The 15,763-nt window shown below is 48.4% G+C and overlaps 1 protein-coding gene across 5 annotated transcripts in view; it reads right to left on the minus strand.

The window, feature by feature from the left end:
- SLC39A11 (solute carrier family 39 member 11) overlaps positions 1-15,763 on the minus strand; it is a 564,735-nt gene that overhangs the window by 515,353 nt on the left and 33,619 nt on the right. The window contains exons 1-2 of one of the 5 annotated variants that reach the window (XM_054535705.2): positions 11,795-11,884; positions 11,500-11,574 (exon numbers count right to left, since the gene is read on the minus strand). The exons of 1 other annotated variant lie outside the window; for it this stretch is intronic. In XM_054535705.2, the coding sequence (XP_054391680.1) occupies positions 11,500-11,554 (55 nt within the window). In that variant the 5' untranslated portion in view covers positions 11,555-11,574; positions 11,795-11,884. Of the gene's footprint in view, positions 1-11,499; positions 11,575-11,794; positions 11,890-15,763 lie in introns of those variants that run through there. 3 more of the 5 variants (XM_054535703.2, XM_054535704.2, XM_054535706.2) reach the window with 3 other exon arrangements.

Below are 15,763 nucleotides of genomic sequence, written 5' to 3' on the forward strand. Positions count from 1 at the left end.
CTCCATTCCCAACCCAAGCCCCATGCTGTTCAGTATTGCTAGAGAAAATCTTATAACCTTGTATATAGGTGATGGCCCCCAAGTTCACACTCTCCAACCACCTCTGGGCTCCAGATATTAGGCAGTAATCTCACGTGTTCACTGCTTCCTCATTTCCCTCAAGTTTGGGGGAACTCTCCTAACTCTCCAAGCCCTTACCTCCTATTCCCTCTTCTACTGCTCCCCAGAGAAGATAGAAGAAATTAGTAAGTGAATAAGCTGATTCTCAAGATGCACATGGAAAGGCAATGGAACTAGAGTAGCCAGTCTCAAAAAAAAAAAGGAACAGAAATTTATGCTCCCATAGTTCTGGAGGCCAGAAGTCCGAAATTAAGGTGTCAGCAGGTCTCGCTCCCTCTAAAGGCTCTCAGCAAGAATCTTCTCTGACTCTTCTTGCCTCCAGTGTTGCCAGCAATCCTTGGCACTCCTTGGCTTGTAGCAGCATCACTCCAATCTCTGCCTCCGTCGGCCCATGGCTGTCTCCCTGTGTGTCTGTTCCTGTGTCTCTGTTTTCTTTTCTTATAAAGATACCATACCAGTTATACTGGATTAGGATCCACCCTAATAACCTCATTTAACTCATGAGAGACTGAATATGCAGAGACAAGGGACAGATCATATATAAAAATCAAACTCTGACCCATAGTCTGCAGCCAGTCCAGGAAGTCAACCCATTATCCGCAGTAACCAGTCCAGGAAGTAAAACTACTTCCTGTAGCAACCAGTCCAGGAAGCTAAACAATAACCCTTGTTTTGTTTTGATTTGATTTGTAACTGACAACTTCCTTAATTATTGCTCCCATTTCCAACTTAGGACCAATCAGAGAAAGCCAGATATACTCCCCTAACCAACCATATAGAACGCAGTCAGCCTGCTCCTGGTTAACCAGGCCTGCCTCCAGCTTCCCCACCGTCTCCATTCAGGGCAAAACGAGGACCTTCCCCATGTTCCATTATGAAGTTTTCCCACTCCTCTGCCTGCTTTTGAGTCTCTGCCCAATGCAAATGATGGTGGCTGACTCCCTTGCTACAGCAAGCTCTGAACAAATAGCCTTTGCTTGTTCTCATTTAGGCGGTCTGGATTTATTTATTTCCACACTTGATTACATCTGCAAAATCCGTATTTTCTTTCTTTCTTTTTTTTTTTTTTTTTTTGAGACAGTCTTGTTCTGTCACCCAGGCTGGAGTGCAGTGGTGTGATCTCGGCTCACTGCAACCTCTGCCTCCCAGGTTCAAACAATTCTTCTGCCTCAGCCTCCCAAGTAGCTGGGATTACAGGCATCCGCCATCATGCCTGGCTAATTTTTAAAAAATTTTTTAGTAGAGATGGGGTTTTACCATGTTAGGAGGGTCTTGAACTCCTGACCTCAAGCAGTCCACCGCCTCGGCCTCCCAAAGTGCTGGGATTATAGGCATGAGCCACCACACCCGGCTTAAACCCCTATTTTCAGATAAGATCACATTCACAGAAACTAGGGGTTAGAACTTCAAAATATCTTTTTGTGGGATGCAATGCAACCCACAACATCACCTAAGGCCCTTGCCCTGCCTTTCCCTCTCCCATATTCTGTTTCCTTCCACAAGAAGCTACCTTCTATGTCCCCAGATTTAGCATATGACATCAAACCCATTTGCTTGTCTCCTCCACTGGATATTGTATATTGCTCGGTGGGAGCGGCATCTTATTGGCCTTGAATCCAGTGTGGGATTCAAGGTTGGCCTGCCTCCAGCTTCCCCATTACAACCGTCTCCATTCAGGGCAAAACGAGGGCCTTCCCCATGTTCCATTATGAAGCTTTCCCACTCCTCTGCCTGCTTTTGAGTCTCTGCCCAATGCAAATGATGGTGGCTGACTCCCTTGCCACCATCCTTGAATGCCCAATATGCCCAATAGGCATGCAAAGGTGCCTCATAGAGATTCGTGGTTAAACTTCACAGCCAAGTGCACCCTTCTCGTTTTGTCCCCCTGAAAAATTATTTCTCATCCTTTCAGATCTGGCTCCAGGGTGAGCCCTAGAGTCACCTCCTGACACCCACTCCCAGGCTGGGGCAGGAGTCCCCCAACATTTTTTGGTATACCTATGTCTAACTTCCTGAGAAGTGCGCTTTCCCAAGGTTGGGGGTGCGTTTTTCATCTCCCTATTCCCAGCAAGAAATACAGGGTCTGGAACTGAGTAAATGCCCAGAAAGAATTTGTTGTATGGATGGTCCTGAGACAAAAAGAGCTCTCAGATCCTTCCTGCTCCTTCCATATGCACCCTGTACACACCCACATCCACCGCCATACCCACCTACTGCCAACGCCTGCGGTCACTCCCTGTTGTATGAGTGTCTCCAAACACAATGCAAGGGAAGCCCCACTTGCTGTCTCTCTTTCTGTCATAGTGTGTGTGTGTGTGTGTGTGTGTGCGCGCGTTCATGCGCGTGTGTTATATATATGTGACATTTACCACCTTTTAAAAACTGCTTTCAGCCATATGCTTTCCTCTAACTAACCATTGCTGTTTCCCTCCTTTTCTCAGCTAAGCTCCTGGAAAGAACTGACTCCACTTGCCATCTCTACCATCTCTCATCCAAGCCGCCTTCCTCCTCAACATGCTGCCATCCGCCTTCTGCCCACACCACTTTGCCAGGCCCCAGTGACTTCCTGGATGTTCAACCTAACATTCACTTTTCAGTTCTCCTCTTCCATAACCTTACTTCCTTAATGCTCCTACCTGTGAGACCCTCTCTCCTCTTGCCAGGCAGGCTTTCCTTCCTGCTACTTTCTTGCTCTCTCTCTCTCTCTTTCTCTTTCTCTCTCATCTCTCTCTCTCCCCATCTGTCTCTCTCTCCCCATCTGTCTCTCTCTCTCTCTCTCCCCATCTCTCTCTCTCTCCCTCTCTCGCTCCGTCCCTTTCTCTCTCCCCATCTCTCTTTCTCTCCCCGTCTCTCTCTCTCTCTCTCTCCCAGTCTCTCTCTCTCTCTCTCCCAGTCTCTCTCTCTCTCTCCCAGTCTCTCTCTCTCTCTCCCAGTCTCTCTCTCTCTCTCCCAGTCTCTCTCTCTCTCTCCCAGTCTCTCTCTCTCTCCCAGTCTCTTTCTCTCTCCCCATCTCTCTCTCTCTCCCCATCTCTCTCTCTCTCTCCCCGTCTCTCTCTCTCTCTCTCCCCGTCTCTCTCTCTCTCTCCCCGTCTCTCTCTCTCTCTCTCCCCGTCTCTCTCTCTCTCTCTCCCCGTCTCTCTCTCTCTCTCTCCCCGTCTCTCTCTCTCTCTCTCCCCGTCTCTTTCTCTCTCCCCATCTCTCTCTCTCTCCCTCTCTCGCTCCGTCCCTTTCTCTCTCCCCGTCTCTCTTTCTCTCCCCGTCTCTCTCTCTCTCTCCCCGTCTCTCTCTCTCTCTCTCCCCGTCTCTTTCTTTCTCCCCATCTCTCTCTCTCTCCCCGTCTCTCTCCCCATCTCTCTCTCTCTCCCTCTCTCGCTCCGTCCCTTTCTCTCTCCCCGTCTCTCTTTCTCTCCCCGTCTCTCTCTCTCTCTCCCAGTCTCTCTCTCTCTCTCCCAGTCTCTCTCTCTCTCCCCGTCTCTCTCTCTCTCTCCCCGTCTCTCTCTCTCTCTCTCCCCGTCTCTCTCTCTCCCCCCGTCTCTCTCTCTCTCCCAGTCTCTCTCTCTCCCCGTCTCTTTCTCTCTCCCCATCTCTCTCTCTCTCCCCGTCTCTTTCTCTCTCCCCATCTCTCTCTCTCTCCCCGTCTCTCTCTCTCTCTCTCCCCGTCTCTCTCTCTCTCCCCGTCTCTCTCTCTCTCTCTCCCCGTCTCTCTCTCTCTCCCCGTCTCTCTCTCTCCCCGTCTCTCTCTCTCTCCCCGTCTCTCTCTCTCTCTCTCCCCGTCTCTCTCTCTCTCTCTCCCCGTCTCTCTCTCTCTCTCCCCGTCTCTCTCTCTCTCTCCCCGTCTCTCTCTCTCTCTCCCCGTCTCTCTCTCTCTCTCTCTCCCCGTCTCTCTCTCTCTCTCTCCCCGTCTCTCTCTCTCTCTCCCCGTCTCTCTCTCTCCCTCTCTCGCTCCGTCCCTTTCTCTCTCCCCATCTCTCTCTCTCTCCCAGTCTCTCTCGCCCTCCCCGTCTCTCTCTCTCCCCGTCTCTCTCTCTCCCCGTCTCTCTCTCTCCCTCTCCCCGTCTCTCTCTTTCTCTCTCCCCGTCTCTCTCTTTCTCTCTCCCCGTCTCTCTCTTTCTCTCTCCCCGTCTCTCTCTTTCCCCATCTCTCTCTTTCTCTCTCCCCGTCTCTCTTTCCCCATCTCTCTCTTTCTCTCTCCCTGTGTCTCTCTCTCTCTCTGTGTGTGTGTGTGTGTGTGTGTGTGTGTGTGTGAGACACTTTTTTTTTTTTTTTTTCTGAGACAGATTCTTGCTCTGTTGCCCAGGTTGGAGTGCAGTGGTGCAATCTCGGCTCGCCGCAACTTCTGCCTCCTGGGTTCAAGCGATTCTCCTGCCTCAGCCTCCCGAGTAGTTGGGATTACAGGCACCCACCACCACGCTGGACTAATTTTTGTATTTTTCGTAGAGACAGGGTTTTGCCATGTTGGCCAGGCTGGTCTCGAACTCCCGACCTCATCATCCACCTGCCTTGGCCTCCTGGCATCTTTTAAAAGTCAGCATTCCCCATCCTCTCTTCTTCTCACCCTTGCATTCCTTCTGGGTGATCTCATTTACTCTCTCACTTCCACCTATCACCCATAGATAATAACTCCCAGACTTGGCCAGGTGCAGTGGCTCATGCTTGTAATCCCAACACTTTGGGAGGCTGAGGAGGAAGGATTGTTCGAGCCCAGGAGTTCCAGACCAGCCTGGGCAACAGAGCAAAACCCTAGCTCTACAAAAAATACAAAAACTAGCCAGGGGTGATGGTGAGCACCTGTAGTCCAGCTGCTCGGGAGGCTGAAGTGGGAGGATCACCTGAGCCTGGGAAGGTTGAGGCTTGAGTGAGCTGTGACCACACCACTGCGCTGCAGCCTGGGGAAGATCCTGTTTCAAAACAACAACAACAACAAACTTAATGTCCCAAACCTAAATGTCTATTAAATGTCTAGCTCAGTTTTTTTCTCCCAAGTATCTCAACTGATAGAACAAACTATTTTCTAGCCATCCTATGGGCATCCTAATCTTAGCAGAACCCAAAGAGAACTCACCCTCTCTTCCCATGGGGTGTGTGCTCCTCCTCTTTATTCCTCTTGGTGAACAGTACCACTCCCATCCAGTCACTGAAGCCAGAAATCCAGGAATCCCTATCTCCCTACTGTACCCTCATCCTCTTGTTCCCTAAATCTAATAAGCCACTAGGTTTCCAGATTCTTCCCTCTCAAACCCTTCAGAATCACTTAAGGTCAGGAATTTGAGACCAGCCTGGTCAACATGGTGAAACCGTGTCTCTACTAAACATACAAAAATTAGATAGGCGTGGTGGCGCGCACCTGTAATTCCAGCTACTCAGGAGGCTGAGGCACGAGAATCACTTGAACCTGGGAGGCAGAGGTTGCAGTGAGCCAAGATCATGACACTACACTCCAGCTTGAGTGACAGAGCGAGACTCCGTCTCAAAAAAGGAAAAAAAAATAAAATTGTTGAAATGAAAAATTCAATAGAATGGTTAGAAATGAAATATCACCCAGAAAGTCAAACAAAATGACAAAGAGATGGAAAATAGAGAAAAGCCAAGGGAATCAGGGAACTGGTCTGAGTAGTAGAAGTGCCAGGAAGAGAGACAAATGACAACAGAAGAGAAGTAATTTAAAAAATTAATGTAATGACATCTTTTAAAAATAAGAGACATACATTTCCAGATTAAAGGGGCTCACTGAATGCAAACCACACAAATGATAAAAGAAAAAAGTGATTCACACCAAAGCATAGCCTGATGAAATTTCATAGCAACTGTAATGAAGAGAAGATTTTAAAAGTTTTTGGGAAAAGACATTGGACACACTCACATCAACGCTGTAAACCAGGATCTAATGGATAAACATCTTTAAAATTCTGAGGGAAGAGGATTTCCAACGGTTGAATAGAATTCTATATACAGTTAAACCATCAGTCAGAAGTGCGGGTATATAAAGACATTTTTACAGAAGCACAGTGTCAAAAAACTTACCTTTGTCATATCTATTTCTGTATAACAAGTCACATCAAATTTTGGTGGTTTAAAAAGTGGACATCTATTATCTCCTATTTTCTATGAGAGGGAAATTTGAGAGTGGCTTAGCTGGCAGTGGCTTCGCTGAGTGGTTTGGGCTAAGGGTTTGTCATGAGGGAGTGTATTAGTCTGTTTCCACACTGCTGATAAAGACATACCCGAGACTGGGTGATTTATAAAGAAAAAGAGGTTTAATGGACTCACAGTTCCATGTGGCTGGGGAAGGCTCACAATCACAGCCGAAGGTGAAAGGCACGTCTTACGCGACAGCAGGCAAGAGAGAATGAGAGCCGAGCGAAAGGGGAAACCCCTTATAAAACCATCAGATCTCGTGAGACTTATTCACTACCACGAGAACAGTATGGGGAAAACCTCTCTCATGATTCAATTATCTCCCACCGGGTCCCTCCCACAACACGTGGAAATTATGGGAGCTACAATTCAAGATGAGATTTGGATGAGGACACAGCCAAACCGTATCAGGGAGTAATTAAGGAATCGGCCAAAGCTGCAGTCATCTGAGGCTTGACTGAGGCTGAAGAATCAACCTCTAAGCTCATTCCCGTGGTTGTTGGCTGGAGGCTCCACCTTCCCATCCTATAGGACTGCTCAAGACAGGGCTTACGACCTTTCCTCAGAAGGAGAAGGGGGAAGAGAGGAGAGGGGAGGTGAGAGGAAGGGAAGAGAGGGGAAGGAGGAGAGGGGGGAAGAGAGGAGAGGGGAGGTGAGAGGAAGGGAAGAGAGGGGAAGGAGGACAGAGGAGGAGAGGAGGAGAGGTGGAGACAGGTGAGAGCCTCCAAGATAAAAGGCACAATGCTTTTCATATCCTAATCTCTGAAGTGACATACCATCATCTGTCATATTTATTAGTCATACAGATCAATCCTGGTACAATGTGAGAGGGGCCGTGCAGGGTGTAAATACCAGGAGATGGGGCTTATTAGGGCTTATCTTGGAGGCTGGCTACCACACACCCTTTCTCAAGAAACTCCTGGAGGTGATGCTCCACCAAAACGAAGAAGTAAGCCAGACAGAGCGAGAGAGACCAAACAGAAGACGAACATTGGGAAGCAAGAAAGAAATCCTCAGGGTAATGGTGAAGAGAAGTCCTGAGATGAGAGCTATACAGCAGACTGCAGCAGACTTCAAGAACAACTGGTCTAGATCGAGCAGAAGGATAATGATCTCCAGGAAGAATGCCTCTAAGCCATAAATGAAATCAATATGTTGAATAAAGTTAGAGAAGATTTTTGACTCTGCAGAATTTAGGAATGAATCATTAATAGGTACATTAAAAAGGAAGTAAAAAAAATCTGGGGGGCTGGCCATGGTGGCTCACGCCTGTAGTCACAGTATTTTGGGAGGCCAAGGGGGGCAGATCATTTGAGGTCATGAGTTACAGACCAGCCTGGCCAACATGGTGAAACCCTGTCTCTACTGAAAATGCAAAAGTCAGCTGGGCGTGGTGGTGCACGCCTGTAATCCCAGCTACTCGGGAGGCTAAGGCAGGAGAATCACTTGAACCCAGGAGTCAGAGGTTGCAGTGAACCGAGATCATGCCACTGCACTCCAGCCTGGGTGATGGAGTGAGACTCTGTTTCAAAAAAAAAAAAAATTTTTTTTTTTTTTTTTTTTTTTTAACAAAGAGGTAATCATTAACTTCAGGGAAAACAAAAGACTCTACAAGAAAAAAAAGAGGCCAGCAAAGCATAGTGCTTGGCTCAGCTGTAAATAATATTTACATTGTTATAGTAATGCAAACATTGACTACTGACTTGACAAAAATTATGGTAACTGATGTGGTTTGGCTGTGCCCCCACCCAAAATCTCATCTTGAATTATAACCCCCATAATTGAACCATGGGGGCAGTTTCCCCCATGCTATTCTGAGAGTGACTTCTCATGAGATCTTATGGTTTTATACGTGTCTGGCATCTCCCCTGCTGACCCTCATTCTCTCTCCTGCCACCCTGTAAAGAGGTGCCTTCCGCCATGATTGTAAGTTTCCTGAGGCCTCCCCAGCCATGTGGAACTGAGTCAATCAAACCTATTTTCCTTATAAATTACCCAGTCTCGGGCATTTCTTCATAGCAGTGTAAGAACGAACTAACACAGTAACTATATTGGGAGGAAAGGGAATAGGGAAGTTTATCATATAGGTGGTGAGCTGGGGCTCTTGCATAGGAAGCCAATAGAATCCAAAACAGAAAAATCAAGAAATAGAAGTGTAAGTGTGCCATTTAGAAAACATAGAGGTAAATTCAGTAACAGAAGAAACAAAACAAAGAATTGAAAGTTTTTGTCCTTAGGGAATGTGTCAGAAGTGGAGAAGGATGGAGCAGCTGGGTTTTTGTTTGTTTGTTTGAGACAGAGTCTCACGCTGTCGTCAGGCTGGAGTGCAGTGGCGCGATCTCGGCTCACTGCAACCTCTGCCTCCCGGTTCAAGCGATTCTCCTGCCTCAGCCTCCCAAGTAGCTGGGACTACAGGTGTGCACCACCACCCCCGGCTAATTTTTTGTATTTTTAATGGAGTTGGGGTTTCACCATGTTGGCCAGGATGGTCTCCATCTCTTGACCTTGTGATCTGCCTGCCTCGGCCTCCCAAAGTGCTGGGATTACAGGCGTGAGCCACCGTGCCCAGCCATAGTCTGCTGTTTTTCTTTAGAAGTCTAATCCTACCATTTGGCTTGATAAAAATAAAATAAAATTTAAAATAAAAAGATTTTACTGGTCAAACAAATCCTTCTACTGGTTTGCACTAAAGATCAGCATATATTATCAGCATATATTTTACTATCTGGACTTCAAATTATAGAGAATTATATAATATTAGAAGAAATTAACCAGGATGAGTTATTTGAGCCCACTAGGCAGCGTCTATCTTCTGAGGGCTACAGAGCTACTCTCCCTCCCACCCAACTAAATAAACACATCAGGCCGGGCGCAGTGGCTCACGCCTAAATTCCAGTACTTTGGGAGGCTGGGGCAGGAGGATCACCTGAGGTCAGGAGTTCGAGACCAGCCTGACCAATATGGTGAAACCCTGACTCTTCTAAAAATACAAAAATTAGCCAGGCGTGGTGTCACGCGCCTGTAATCCCAGCTACTCAGGAGGCTGAGGCAGGAGAATCGCTTGAACCCGGGAGGCGGAGGTTGCTGTGAGCCGAGATTGTACTACTGCACTCCAGCCTGGGTGACAGAGCAAGACTCCATCTCAAAAAAAAAAAAAAAAAAAATGTATCAAATGTTCATTAAGTCATGCAGCATTAATTGCTTTGTGATGAACTGCCAGTTTTGTGACAAGATACCGAAAACAGGAACAAAACCAGTTTCAGACATGACCACCCTTCATATCGTCTTTCCTAAATAGAATACAAGAGGCCATGAAAAAAACATTGGATTTCTGAAAGGCCTGCGAAGGGCAGGAGGACATCAAAAGCAACTACTGTCCTGCATGATTTCTGAACACTTGCAAAGGATTTCAGGCCTGGGGTAGGCTTCTGAGTTCCCTTACCCTGAGAGGACACAGTCAAAAGTTGGACTGCATAGGCCAGGCGCAGTGGCTCACACTTGTAATCCCAGCACTTTGGGAGGCCGAGTTGGGCAGATTGCTTGAGGTCAGGAGTTCGAGACCAGCCTGGCCAATGTGGTGAAACCCTCGTCTCTACTAAAAATACAAAAAATTAGCCAGGATGGTGGCGCATGCCTGTAGTGCTAGCTACTGAGGAGGCTGAGGCAGGAGAATCACTTGAACCCCACGAGGCAGAGGCTGCAGTGACCTAAGATCGTGCCATTGCACTCCAGCCTGGGTGACAGAGTGAGACTCTATCTCAGGAAAAAAAAAAAAAAAAAAAAAGAGTTGGACTGCAGGGCTTAGAAACCAATTTTTCTCCCCTTTTCTCTGGTACATTCTTCGTGTTTAGAATAGATGGATGAAGGTGTGTATACCTGTGTAGGAGGATTATATACAGACGTGCTCTTCAGAGACATGACATTGTCAGTTTCCTGTTTTGTGCTTTTGATTTGTTTATTTTTGCCAATAATATCAGAACTATACATCAAAGTGAGTACTGGCTATTCCTAAATAGTCCAACAGCACTAAAAAGTGCACATCTTGGAAAACTAAATATGCATTTAATATCACCACTGCCAATTCATTTCTGGAACTTGTTCTTAAAAATTCACTTTGGAGCTGAAATCAGAATGTTTAGAATAGACTCGCCGGTGTCCAGTCTTCATTCTAGGGGGATGCAAGTAGGATTTTTAGAACCAGTCATATTCTGGTAAGTTGTTTAAAATTTTTATATGCTATGTATACATGCATAGCATATAAAAAGTTGTGTTAAAAATTGTTTAAGTTCTGGCCGGGCATGGTGGCTCATGCCTGTAATCCCAGCACTTTGGGAGGCCGAGGTGGGCAGATTACTTGAGGTTGGAAGTTCAAGACCAGCCTGGCCAGCATGGTGAAACCCTGTCTCTACGCTAAAAATACAAAAATTAGCCAGGTGTGGTGGTGGGCGCCTGTAATTCCAGCTACTCGGGAGGCTGAGGCAGGAGAATCGCTTGAACCTGGGAGGCGGAGGTTGCAGTGAGGCCAGATGGCACCATTGCACTCCAGCCTGGGCAACGAGAGCGAGACTCCATCTCAAAAAAAAGAAATTTGTTTAAGTTCTATTTAAATGGGCTTATTATTGAAGGAGCTCTAAAGTGAGTGCTTCTGCAGGGTCACACTGTGAGGCCAAGCCCCATCTCCCCAGACACCTGCTCTGGCAGGTCATGTTAGGATCCTACAATGTCCTTACCCATCTCTACTGGGAGTGAAAACACCTCCTAAGTCTTGAATCCAATTATTCAAAAGAGTCCAGTGTTCCAACAGGCTAGAAACAAAGCCTAGAACTGTCATGCTTTGCAACCCCAAGTAAAAGGGTCTTGCCAGGGAGAAAGATTGAGTGTCTGAAGCGGTATGGAGAAATTAGGTTTCGGTGGCAGACACAGGGACAATCTGTCAGATCTGGCTGCTGGAGAGTGAGGTGGGAGAGAGGAGGGGAGGGGGAGGAGGAGCAGCCGTTTGTAGGCTGTGAGGGCGAGAGGAGACACATGAACGACTCGGGGGCGGGGGCAGGGCTCCCACTCCCCCTCACCAGGCCGGCCATCTGCTCTGGGGCCTCAGGCAGGCGGGTACCATGAAGCTTGGGGACTGGCAGCCCAACCAGCAAACAAAGCCAACAAGCTGGCTCCCCTACAAGGGAGCAAGAAGAAGCCAGCAGGGAAGTCTTACTTTTGGAAAGCGGCCAGGTCCCATCACGAGGGCCTCACCTGGCTGAACAAAGTCCCTCCTGGTCCTGCGACTGGAACCCATTCCGATGCCCATGGGCTCTGTGGAGTCACCTCCTGTGTCAAAGAAGGAAAACCCACCCTTTCAGCCTTACAGAAACGTTTGTAGCACTCAGCAAAAGCATCCTCTGCGGCTTTAGCATGCAGCCGCCAAACAGGCACTAAGTGCCACCTCGCCACCCCCAGATAGCTTTTCAAGACCCTTTTCCAAATCCACTTGTCTTTGCAGAATCCACTCCCTTTGCAGAATTGACATCTGCCCTCAATGACTTCTCACCTGGGCCTCTAGCAATCTCATGCCTGCCTCTTCCCAAGAAGTGCACCCTGATCTCGGATAGAGGAGATTCTCTTTGCCAGGGAGGCCAGAGAGAGGAAAGCCGCCATGGGAAGGGGAGACAGAAAACGCCAGAATCTGGGTTCCAAGGCACTGCCATCATCCCGATTCTAACAGGGCAGCATCGCATCCCCCGATTGGCAGGAGGATGGGGAGGGGAGTGAGAAAAGAGAAAAGAAAGGCCTTGGGATGGACGTTTGGGCCCCATCCTGCAAGGCCCAGTGCCGAGCTCGCAGAGGCCGCCCCGGGAGGTGAGTTCTGTGCGCTCACCCCACCCCGGGGCCGGCTAAGGAACTGCAGCCTCTTTGGAAACGTAATTGAAGTATGTCAGCTGCAGTGGCTGGATTCACTCCTGGTGTTTGCTTCTTCCGGGGGGCAGAGGCCCTTCAGCAGCAGAAATTCCTGACTCAGAGAGAGAGAGAGAAAGAAACAGGCTCTGTGATAAGAGATGGGACGCCGCTCAGCACGAAGACCCACCCACCCCCAACTCCTGCCAACGCTGGGCCAACATCTCCACTTGGAAATCCTCTCTTCTGGGTCTGCGCCTCCCCAAAGCCCTATTAAATTTTAAATATTCTGTGTCCCGTTAGGGGGGAACTACCGTTTTGGCCACTAGCACAAGGAGACTAGGACGAGGAGAATTTCCAGAGCAAGGAGGAGCTATCCGTGGAGACAGGACAGGGTGGGAGCCTCACCCAGGTACCCGGCTGCTGGCAACACACAGGAACACAGACCCCAGGAGGGAAAAGGCCAGTGTGGTCAACTCTGGCCGTGATTAAATTAGATCCTGACCTTCGTCGCTCTAATTACAACGAGGACCCGAATTACTGGTTCTGGCCCATTTGTGAAGTTGCTGCCCCTTCACAAGCTGTGAAACACCCATTCTACAGGAACCAGTGCATCTTGCCAAAGGGAAGTGAGGTGACGTGTCTACCCTGCTATCTCACTAGGAGAGGAGAGGTAGTTGAAGGGGATTTTCCTTATGAGAGAGAAAACTGGTTCCATCTGCTCATGGAACAGAGACTCCCAGGCCCCACGGCTGCACAAACCCTGCTCAGAACGCCCTCTGCCCAGATAACAGGGTTCCCAGGGTGATGGAGTGCAGTGTGAGTCCCCAGTCTCCTCCCTGGGGGAGGAGAGCTCCTGAGTTGCTTGTGGCCTGACCCAGGACAGTCTTTCCCCCTTCCTAATCTAAAGTTTCTCCACATCAGAATCGAGACAGTTTAACTCTCAGTGGTTCTCGGCTCTAGCTCACATGAAAATCAACTGGGGAGCTTGAAAAAATTACCTGGGCCCCATGCCAAAAATTAAATGAGAATTGCTAAGGACGGAGACAGGGCACCCTCAGTTTTAAAACTCCCCAGGTGATTTTCCTGTGTAGCAGCCTTGTCTCGAAGCCCTGACAGGTGCTCTCAGAGGGGCGTTCTGCCGCTGTGAGTCTATAAATCCCCCCCAGCCCCCCAGCAGCAGCTCCTCTTTTGGGGAAGAGGCTGCTCTTCTGATTAGGCTAATCAGGCAATTCAGCATTTGGTGGGGGATGGGGGCGGAGGGAGTCACACAGCAGGAAAGCACCAGGCACTTCGGTCACTTGGGTCATTCTGGAAGGGAGAGGAAAAAATTCTTCTAGGAGGCCTGGATGATTGTCAGAGCCTCAGAGAACTTGGAAACAATCCAGAACTCATCCACAAAGACATTCTTAGGATGGGAAAGTAACTGCCTGGAGAAGGGCTTAAAACAATTGTGGGCGGGGGCGGGGGGGTGGTGGTGGCTCATACTTGTAATCTCAGCACTTTGGAGGTTCGAGGTGGGAATGGCGGGGATCACGTGAGCCCATGAGTTCAAGACCATCCTGGGCAACATAGTGAGACCCTGTCTCTACAAAAAATAATAATAATAATTAAAAAATTCGCCAGGCCTGCTGGTGCATGCCTGTAGTCCCAGCTCCTCAGCAGGCTGAGGTGAGAGGATTGCTTGAGCACAGGAGGTCAAGGCTGCAGTGAGCGGCGAACAAGCCACTGAACTTCAGCCTAGGCAACAGAATGAGACTGTCTCAAACAACAACACAACAAACAATTGCGGCTATCGATCGGGGAAGGGACTGTCTCTCTTGTATTGTAATCAGCCTCTAAGAATGATTAAGGAAGGTGGGAGTCCCATTTGCCAATGGATTATTGCTCTGCATAATTATGTTCAGGATTTGGTAGTTAAGCTGTCACTGCTAGCTGTGTGACCTTGGGCAGGGTACTTAACCTCTCTGTGCCTTGCTTACTTCATTCACAAAAAGGGGGGATTAATAATGCTGACGGTATTTCATAGGATTACAGTGAGGATTAAATGAGTTAATAGAAAGCATCTAGCACAGTGCTTGGCACACAGTAAGCACAGAGTAGGTGTTGAAAATTACTCAGGGAAATACAGGGAAAATTACTCATAGGGAATCCATGGCTAAATAAGTTGGGAAACACTGGGTTAAAGATCAACAGCTGTCTTTACTGCAAGATTTCTCAAAATACCAATGTTACTACTGATAAAGGCATGTGCCACAAAGGTTGAGAGAATTAAATGAGATAAAAGGTGTGTGAAACACTCGGTGCGCCCTGCACATAATGGACATTATAATAAGCATGTGAGGCCGGGCGCGGTGGCTCTCACCTGTAATCCCAGCACTTTGGGAGGCTGAGGCCAGCGGATCACTTGAGCTCAGGAATTCGAGACCAGCCTGGGCAACATGGCAAAACCCTATCTCTATTAAAAATACAAAAGTTAGCCGGGCATAGTCCCAGTGACTTGGGAGGCTGAGATGGGAGAATGGCTTGAGCCCAGGAGGTCGAGGCTGCAGTGAGCCAAGATCACATCACTGCACTCCAGCCTGGGAGACACAGTGACACCCTATCTCTCTCTTTCTCTCTCTCTCTCTCTATTTTTATATATATATATATGAATGTGAATCTGCAGGACATGGGGTGAATGGTGAATGTGCAGCTGTACACCATTTCCCGGAGTTGCCTGTGCTCTTTTTCTTTTTTCTTTTTTTTTTTTTTTCTCGAGAGACAGAATCTCACTCTGTTGGCCAGGCTGGAGTGCGGTGGTGTGATCTCGGCATACTGCGACCTCCGCCTCCCAGGTTCAAGTGATTCTCGTGCCTCAGCCACCCAAGTAGCTGGAATTACAGGTGCACACCACCATGCCCGGCTATTTTTTATATTTTTAGTAGAGACAGGGGTCTCACCATGTTGGTCAAGGTGGTCTCGAATTCCTGGGCTCAAGGGATCCACCTGCCTTGGCCTCCTAAAGTACTGGGATTACATGCATGAGTCACCATGCCCAGCCAATTTTTCTACATAGCATCTTGCTCTGAGAATTAGTGGTCCAAGAAGCACACTCTGGAAAAAGTCACAGCAGGAGACAGCCTGAGGTTTTCCAACTCTGTCACCATGGCACTGAAAAAGAGGAGCTGGGCCAGGTAAGAGCAGCAGAGATGTGGTTATCAGGAAGAATGTACTGGTGCCAGAGAAGTGCTGGGACAGATGGTGGGGGAGCTGGGGACTCCTCTCTCCTCCAGCTTTCATACCCCGTGCGGGTGGGGTCCCTGTGGAAGGGGCATGAGTCCGAGATTCAGAAGAGCTGATTTGACTCTTGACTTTGCCACTCCCTTGCTGGGTGGCCTTGGGCAAGTTACCTGTCCTCTCTGAGCCTGGTATCTTTACTTGGATAATGATGGGATGTAGGCTATAAACCTGAGAATGTCTAAGGGCCCTTCTGGCTCCAGGATTTTATGTCTATATGCATTTCTGCCAAAATGGGGGAGAGAAGAAAAAAAGGGAATCCTATCTAGAGCACAGTGTCTTCTAACCACAATTCCTGATTCTAGACTTGTTTGGGGGTGGTTTCCAAAGAGCTTCTAATGCCTAC

Source organism: Pongo abelii, chromosome 19, assembly GCF_028885655.2.
Source record: "Pongo abelii isolate AG06213 chromosome 19, NHGRI_mPonAbe1-v2.0_pri, whole genome shotgun sequence".
Classification (NCBI taxonomy): Eukaryota; Metazoa; Chordata; class Mammalia; order Primates; family Hominidae; genus Pongo; species Pongo abelii.